Genomic DNA, 9,109 nt, shown 5'->3' with positions numbered 1-9,109 from the left:
TTCTGGAAAAAAGTGTAGCACAGATGCTAGCAGTTAACCAGCAAACTCTGCTTCATGTACTGTTTAGAGCTGTTTACCTTTGAAAAATTTTCCATTTGTGAACTATAGCAATATCTTTGCTTTTAATATTTCTATAACATTTGTTTTCCATTGAAAAATATGGACAAATTAAAATATTAGTACTGCATACCTCCATACTTTTATTTTTTTCCTCAATTTTACTCTTATGGTTATTTGTCCTGTAAAATTACAAAAATATGTAAAAAAAAAATCTATTTAAATGTGTCCAGTTATATTTACTGACAGTTTTTAATGCAGTTTGAAGGGCTTCCAATCTACCCTGATGAGAGTCGAATGTGGCAGATTATTGACAAATATAAAGTAAGCAAGTTTTATACTGCTCCAACTGCAATTCGATTACTTATGAAGTACGGAGATGAGCCTGTGAAAAGGTAAGTCTTTAACTGTTAAAAGTCAAGAATTTTGAGCAAACATTAAAGATATTTTTTGCCATTTGGTCAGTGCTGTGTGTGGTGCTGTCCGTATTGTTTTGCAGTTGAACGAAGCTGTAAGTACGTGTTTGTTTTGGAGGAGTTTAGCAAGAAGCAGTGGCTTGAATATCCAAGTAAATGACTGTCTCCAGTGTGGACAAAAGTGATTCGGCAGGTAGCTGTTCAAAGAGCTGTGAAAGATTTCTGGAGGTTAGGTCATGTCACTTTCTGATAACATGAATAAGAGACATTACGACCAAGCAAGCCATTGTGTTTGTTTGATATGTAGTGTTGAGGTACACTGTGCTGGGAATATCAAGGTTAGGAGCCAAGCTGAAAATCTGTCAGTAGTCATCAGTCTTATGATTTACAAAACCCTTGGAACTCATTCTGTTTGATTGTTTCTGTTTGTGTTCGATTTTGTTACTGGATAGTGGGCCACAGCTGCAGCATTTTTGAAGTGATTAAGAAATAGAAAAAGTGTAAAGACAAATCTGAAAAAATATCACGCTTTTGTCAGGTGTTGTAGTTTCCTTCCACATCCCAAAGATGTCACCTGTATGAATTGCTAGTCCTCCAAATTGCCCATAGGTGTGCATGCCATATGTGAGAGGGAAACTGCATGCATCTTGCAGTAGACCTACACCCTTTCCAAAGCTAGTTTTGGTACCTTGCACCCACTAAGTGCCTTGCTTCCCATACTCCTTGAATTGCATTAAGCATGTAATCAGAAAAAGAATGAATGAGTGAATAATTGAAATTGACACACTGGGCATCTATATAAGGTAGGTCCATTCACATAGCTTTGTAATTGGAGACGATGTTTGTCATTCTACTGATTTGCGTACTTCCCGAAACAAAGCTGCCATATGCTGTTGAGAAGACCCAAGTATCTGGTCCTATTGAGTCCTAATTCAAGAACTGTGGTTGCAAGCTTCACTGTATACAGTTTTTGTCAGAAACAGTCGCACAGACAGTGTTCCAAAGTGAGAGACAAAGTTGTTTATGTATGCAGTATCATTTCAGTACTCAAAATGAGCTGCTTAGAAGAATAAAACAAATAAGGAAATGTTATATTTCATGAGAGTGTAGTCTCGCCAGATTTATACCCTCTAAAGTTGCAAGAAAATGTGCTTGCTGCCTATCTCAAATTTAGTTATGTCTTGTAATGCAGATACTTGTCAGAGCAAGCCAACATAAGCTGCAGTACTGCAGTAAGCAATACTAAGGGAGGACCAAGTGTTTATATATATATATATATATATATATATATATATATATATATATATATATATATATATATATATTTTTTTTTTTCCTAAGTATCAAGAAGTCAGAGCTTGGTTGAGCCACCTTTGGAAAAGTGGTATGTGAGTATAGTAACATTTTTTAAGGGCTGTCTGGCATTGGTGTACTAAAGTTTCAGGTTTGTGCTGTAACTCTGTAATAGTGGATGCAGAGTTCTGTAAAGAAGCTTAGTGAGTGTGATTGCAACAGTTAAGACTTAAAAAAATGCCACCTGTTTTTTACTGTAGCTACAGTGCTGATGAGTGCTATAGGTGCAGAAGGATAACCATGTATGCATATTCTGAAGTTCTAACATAAAATGAAGATGTTGAGTAATGTGGCAAGACTGGCAGTCATTCTGGTGTCTCCTTTGCTTGCCAGCTGAATATTGTCAGGTAACCTGAAAAGGTAGCTATACCCAAATGTCAAATTTTTCTGATCACAAAATGTTTTCCTTTTCTTTTAGTCAACCCCAACTGGGACCCATACAAAGGTAACAGTTTGATCTGATGTCATCTTCATTTTCATTAACATGTGGGTTACAGATCTGATCCTTGGATCTAACTCGGCCACATTTTCCAGAATTCAGATCCTAGTCTCGAGCTCCTACCTCTTCCCATAATGCAGCACACTACCTCTAACTCCCCAGATCTCATTTGCCACCAGTAGTGGCCAGATGGAGGATTCCAAGTCCTGGGTTGTAAGAAAGTTTATTTATTTAACTCTAACTATACTTTTATTTGCCCTGTTCTTCTAACCTACCTCAGTAGCAGTTCATGGCTTATATGTTACCTTGATGTTCTTTTCACCTTTCCTTTCTAATTAATGGCCTTTGCATTTCTTTTTGCTACTGCTTGCCTCCTAAAGATGTACTAACAGTCTCTTGTCTCGACTTGCTTATAGCTAAAAATGTAAGGTATTAGATTTTTTTCCTTTATTTTTTTTGTTTTCTTATTTTGTTATCTTGTTTAACGTTCGCAGCGTATAAGATAAATATTTTTACCCTTGCAATCCTTTCTTGGTCCAATTTTTTTTTTCCTTTGCTTCTCTGCTGTAGTGGAGCTGTATGATTAAGCGGTTACACACTTGCCTGACAAGTTATCGGTTTAAGAGAGAAGTTTGTTTCCATAGACTGTTTTGATTATCATGATTCTTGTTGCTCTTGTTTGTGTCAACACGTGGATAAAGTTTAAAGCTACGTTTTTTAGACAGTTTAGTAGCATACTTGTCCTTTTAACTTTGCTGCGTTCTACTGATGGTACAGTTTAGTAGCATACTTGTCCTTTTAACTTTGCTGCGTTCTACTGATGGTTAGTGTGGTCCTGGCTTGCTTAAGAGCACTTTCTTGTTTCCTTTCCTTTGGCTGCTTAACTCTCGCTGCACAGTTCTCCACAGTAGGTCCAGATTTCCCTTTCTTTGCCTCATGTTCTTGGTTCTTTTCTCATAAAATTTGTGGTTTTCCTGACAAATCATTTCGGACTGAAATCACTAAATAAAAACGTACGCTTGAGTTTCAGATACAATATCTTTCAGAAAATGCATGCTACTACAAAATCTGTTACTCTAGCAGTTTTCTAAGTTTTATACTAGTCAAAAAAAAAAAAGGAAAAAAGAGAAGAAGAAATTCATTCTGTTTTTTGGGGGGGCTCAACCTCCCTGTGAAAAAAAAGAAACCGAGCGACAACAAGTTTCCTTTGGGGCTCATCCCCAATTCATGAAAGAAAGAAACAGAGTCAAAATGCGGAACTTGGATCCCATGCTTCGGATCCTAAGTTCTTAAGGACTTCCTTCAGATATCTGGCCCTCTCCAGATCTGAAAGGAGCAATTTCTGCAATTCTTTCCACATACCTATCTACATCATCAGATCCTAAGACGCTGAATCTGACTGACATTTGTTCTCTCCAGTTCCGAGGTGCTCCTTGGATCAGACGAGGTGACCTTGAAGAGCTTAGATGTTGTAGGATCTGATATTGTCAGATCTGTAACTTCTGAGTGGCTGTAGCTTGCTTCATAACCAAGACTCCAATCAGAGCCGAAAGCTTTTAAGTTTCTTGTTAATGTCCCCATTCAAAAAAAAAACATAAAATAAAATAATCCATGTCTGGGCCTGACAGACTCCAGGTACCCATGGAGAGTGTAAATGTCCTCAGATCTGGCATTTTCAGATTCAGACATTTGGGATAGCTGTGGTTTGATTCAGATCCCAAGCATACTTTATGGTTTCATATTGTGCCTCCTTTTAAAATATCCATGATCCATGCTAAAGGGAGAGCTTGTCATAATGGTTAAGATATTTGCATTACAGACATAAGGTGCAAGGACTGATTCTTTCAAAGGTTATTCTAGGCTTAAATCTGCAAAAACCTGCTATTCTATCAACTTAGTAGATTGTAAGAGCTATAGTCTGATATTGTCCAATTCATCCTTCCTCTGTACTGGGCCAGAATCCCCATCCGGAAGCAGAGGAACAGGATATAATGGAAGCCACCACCCTGGGGCAGAGGGGGCCCGCAAAACCAAGGCTTCAGTGAACCCTTCCTCCTAAAGCGCTGCCTGATTGTCCTGCATTGGAGGTAGGGGGGAAGTTTTTCATTGCAACTAGATGTGTGGACAACTCAGATACCAAGTTATGGCATTCATTTATTTTTTGTTTCAGGAACAATATTTAAAATCTGTGCCCTATTATTTCTAGACTTTCGACATACTTATTTTGCTAAAAATTGAGAGGTAAGGGATCTGACAAATGTTTGCTCCCCCGGTCAGAGAAATTATTTTCAGACCTGATACTATTGAATCTAAACAGTTGATCTACATAGATCTTCTCTTTAGTGTCCCCCCATCATTTAAGGCCTTGTACAGTCTTCTTGCTCTAGCAGGTTGACAGGTGTTCCTGTCTCCTTCTTTGAAGCCTTTGTTCACCATCTCCCTGGACCTTTCATCCAGATTCTTGAGCTGAGAGGTTGAAAGGTATAGCTTCCTTCTCCCTGTCAGAAGCTACTGTGGTGCAGTTGATAGGGCTGTGTCCTGTGCTCTGTGTTCAAGGTTTTAACACTGACTTTCTGACACTGCTTATGTGGAATTTATTCTTTATGCTCGCCTTATGCCGGGATCTTTAATCCTGCATGGAGGTCAGACTCATCGTGCCCTGACATGACTCCATGATAATCTCCCTGGGAGCTGGAATTCTTTCTGGCTCTAGTTTTCAGGTTTGCCTCAGGGACTTACATACCACCCTGACCTACACTCTCAATCCAAATCTGTTTCACCTCTCTGTCATTAAACTTGCAGTATATCACTTGGGAGAACAAGTCCGATTACCCCCTATGACTCTAACCATCTATGGAAGCAGTCGGGGGCCCTCCTTTTTTTCTTCGCTGCACCTGGATTCCTGGACCAGCTTTACAAGCTATGCCTGTGTAATAAGCAATAACTTTCAGAGGTTATTATTTCACCCCTTTCTCCTTTCCCTCCTTAGAAGCCAAAGTTCCATATGGTCATGGTGAAGTCCACCCTGCCGTTCTGGGCAAGGATGATTGGAAGTGCTGTGTTCATTGACAGGACACATACTAATTAAACAGACGCTCCAGCAGACATTAGTGCTGCCAGCTGGGAGCCAGCCACTTCCAGTTCAGAGCCCTGCTCTTCACAATTACCACTTCTCCCACAATGTTTCTCCATACAAATGGAAGTAGTGGCTGCTCACATATGGTTCAGAGAATTTCAGGTGTCTTCTTTACCTGAAAGACTGGGTTACTGCTGCAACCAGGTATCAGCTGTTACAAACTAGGGATTATCTGTCTTAGGGTTCCAGATCCCTGGGCATTATTATAAATCTGGCAAAATTGAATATGTTTCCCATACAAATTGCAATTCAGAAGTTCTCAGTTGAATGCTACAAACCAGATAGCATCTTTGATTTATTACCACATCACATCATTTAGAAGTCAAAGGTGGAACTCGCTGTCACTTCCATTCCCTGCCAGCAAAATTAATTCTGCAAGCTTATGTACCATCCCCTTTTTAGCCCTATCTGCTCGTATAAAACTAATTTAACGTTACTTTGCTGGTGGATCCTGTCGAACAGCCTTTTCTAGGCAGGTTTGCTTCCCTCGTTGGGATATTTGCCAGGATTTTTTGGCTTCCCTCTTCCATGGTGGGGCTAGCTACTCCAGCATTAAGGTCCAGCTTGCAGCTATTTCCAATTTTCTTTTAGGCCCAGATTCTTCCCCCTGGCATCCTCTATTTTTGTAAAGTCTTCCTTAGAGGCACCTTTTTTGATTTGCTCACCGATTAAAGACCCTACCCCACCATAGGACCTGACTGTGGTCCTGCAAGCGTTGGTTCATCCTCCTTTTGAGCCAGTGGCTACAGTCGGCTTAACGTTTTCTATCTTGGAAGCCCCCTTTTTTGTAATCACTACCACCTCCGCGAAAAGAGTGTCCGAATTTCAAACTCTTTTTTTTAATTTCTCATATTTAGTTTGTCACAAAGACAGGGTAACCCTACAGACGAACCCATCCCTTTTTGCCTAAGGTAGCCATGTAAGGGAACATTTATCAGTCCATCTATCTTCCTATCCTTTCCCTAATTATCGGAACAAAGGAGAGTACTCCCTTCCTTTTCTGGACGTACATAGATAATTACACTTTTACTTAGACAGAAACAAATCTGTCAGGAAATCAGTTGTTCGTATCCTTCGCCGAGGGAAAGAATGGAGAAGCCATTATGAAGATTACTCTGTCTAGATGGTTTAGAGATTTTATTTCCTTTGTCTGTTCGACCAGAAACATATTATTTACAGGTCCTGAGAAAGCTCCTTCTACAAGGTCTATGGTGACTTCCCAAGCCTTTTGGTCCAGGTTTTCATTTGAAGATATTTGTACTGCAGCTACATGCTCAAATCCTCATACGTTTGTTTCATATTATAAGTTGGATGTCATATCCAAAAGCAGGAGTGCCTCTTGGCTCTGCCTTATTCCAGAATATCCTTCCGTAAGAGCCACCCAGGGTTTTTCGGTAGCTCGGGACTCTATCCCACAGGGTAATAAAAATGAAGATGACAACATCAGATAAAGAAGTTATGTTCTTACCATAATGTTCCATCTGTGTTGTCCATCTTCAGTTCCTTTGGGGTTGAACTCCCTGAGATTTCTTGGTGGTGTAAATGGGGCAGAACAAGCTGTTTAGAATTGGTTTTAGTATAGCTCATATGCAGAATATGTCTAGTAAAATTAATATAATAAATGATAGTACTTAATTCTGAAAAAAAAGGAGTGTAGTCACCAGTACTCAGTTGGGCCAATTCATATTAGATAGTAAAATACATTGGTCACCAGGACACTAAATAACTGGCTGCTAGTGAAAAATGCACTATGCATAAGGAATGCCCAAAGTGTAAATGAAGATTTTTTTGTCAGATATACAATAATATATGGCCTGCATACCTTTATGCTATGGAGTAGGGCAACATGGTGATTTTTTTGTTTTGTTAAACATCATTATTGAATTATCAAACATATTTATATAAAGTAAACAAACCATATTAACAAGTTCACATTTACAAACATTATATATTACATATATTGTTCATATAGTCTAAGCAACATTAAATTAATTAATCAATTCCTGATTTGTCTTTTTTTAAACTAGAAACATCTTTATTAAATTATCACTTATGACATAGGAAGTCATACATTTATATACATTAAATTATAGTGGCATAATCCCAGCTGCAAGCATTTTACATCACAAACCATATTGATACAATCCTAGTTGCAATTATTGTACCATCACTTATAATCATTGTCAGACATTACATAGCTCATTCAAGTCCTTCTTTCTTTTAAATCTCATTTCTCCCCTCTATGTATTGTTCCCACAATTCCCATTTTTCCTAATTTGCTCCTACTGTTTTTTTAAATATCTCAATTCCAGTTGTTTTATCTGTGTTACTGTATTCACTACTTCTATTACAGTTGGTTTATACTTTGATTTCCATTTTCTAGTAATTGCTTTTTTGGCAGTCACCATAATTAGACTCAGCAAGGCCTTACTATGCCTAGGAAGTTCCAATTCTGTATCATAGCTCAGAAAAATAATTTCCTTAATTACACCAATTTGCTCACCCAGTATCTTCAACCGAGCAGTCTGCAGGGGATCTTTAAAGTCTACCAACTATTTACACTCATAGAAAATATGTTCCCAGTTACCTCTTTCTTCCCCATCACACCCCCAGTATTTGCTGTGCAACTGAGGAATATTCTCTAGCGTCAACTTGGAGTATAAAAATATCTATGTAAACATTTCCAAGCATAAATCCTAAATCTTTTAGATTTTGTTGCATATTTAGGGGATATACATATATCCCCCATTATTTCTTTCTAAATTGCTTATTCAGTCTCTCTTCCCAATCTTTTCTAACCTCCTCTGATTGATTCTTGTAGTTATCATGCAGTATTTTATATTTTCTACTATTTTTTTCCTTTTTTCATGTCAGCTTCTGTACTAGATTCTACTAAAAACTCTACCAGTGCTGGTCTTTCATTTAGAACCCCTATATTTCTTTCTGTTTGCCTGCACTCTGATATCAATCCTTGAAATTGAAGGCAGTCTCTAACCTGCAGTCCAAATAAATTCTTGGTGTCTTCCTATTCTGTTAACTTTCCGTATCTAGTTATTTGCTCCCAATACCTTGGTTCCATTGCCAGCTTTCTTCAATAAATTCCAGCCCTCTCTTGCGTATTGTTTGTATCCTTAATTGCATTCATCCCTATCAGCAGAATCTCCTTTCTTCATTCCCGTGTTGGCTTAGTTCTTAGAATACTTTCTACTACTTTATGAATATAATATTCTTTATGATTATTGTTACTCTCCTTAAAGATTTCCATACAAAATACCAGTCTCTCCTTGTTTCTTGAGCTTCTTCCCCCTTTTTCGTCATCATCCATTTACGCTTTGAATTGTAGATTTCTGTTTGTGCTATGTATAGGAGCCTTAACTGTGTTGCTCTGAAATACACCTTCAAATTGGGTAATCCCAATCCACCCTGTTCTATTGGAAGAATCAGCTTATCCCTCTTGACTCTTGCCGTCTTCCTCTCCCAGATAAAATTCTTCAGCTCTTTATTAATTGCTTCTATACCTTCTCCTCTGGTTGATAAAAATATGCCTGACCTGTGTATAAGACCAAAGGGACTAAAAACATAAACAGCTTGTATCTTACTATCCATACCCATGAAACAGAGCTTCCAGTTTCTAAGTTTTTGTATTATCTTTTGTTTAGTCTCTTCCCACATATCATTAGTTGCCACACTGGAATAATTTTTAATCCA

The 9,109-nt window shown here is 38.2% G+C and overlaps 1 protein-coding gene across 2 annotated transcripts in view; it reads left to right on the top strand.

Moving 5' to 3' along the window:
- Positions 1-9,109, top strand: part of ACSS2 (acyl-CoA synthetase short chain family member 2) — an 822,457-nt gene that overhangs the window by 473,781 nt on the left and 339,567 nt on the right. For both annotated transcript variants that reach the window (XM_044090187.1, XR_006367143.1), the window contains exon 10: positions 319-452. In XM_044090187.1, the coding sequence (XP_043946122.1) occupies positions 319-452 (134 nt within the window). The remainder of the gene's footprint in view (positions 1-318; positions 453-9,109) is intronic.

The sequence above is a fragment of the Protopterus annectens genome, chromosome 12.part0 (assembly GCF_019279795.1).
Source record: "Protopterus annectens isolate FY-2018-M chromosome 12.part0, PAN1.0, whole genome shotgun sequence".
Lineage (NCBI taxonomy): Eukaryota > Metazoa > Chordata > Ceratodontiformes > Protopteridae > Protopterus > Protopterus annectens.
The sequence above is the reverse complement of the archived record's forward strand: the minus strand, read 5'-3'. Positions and strand labels throughout refer to the sequence as shown.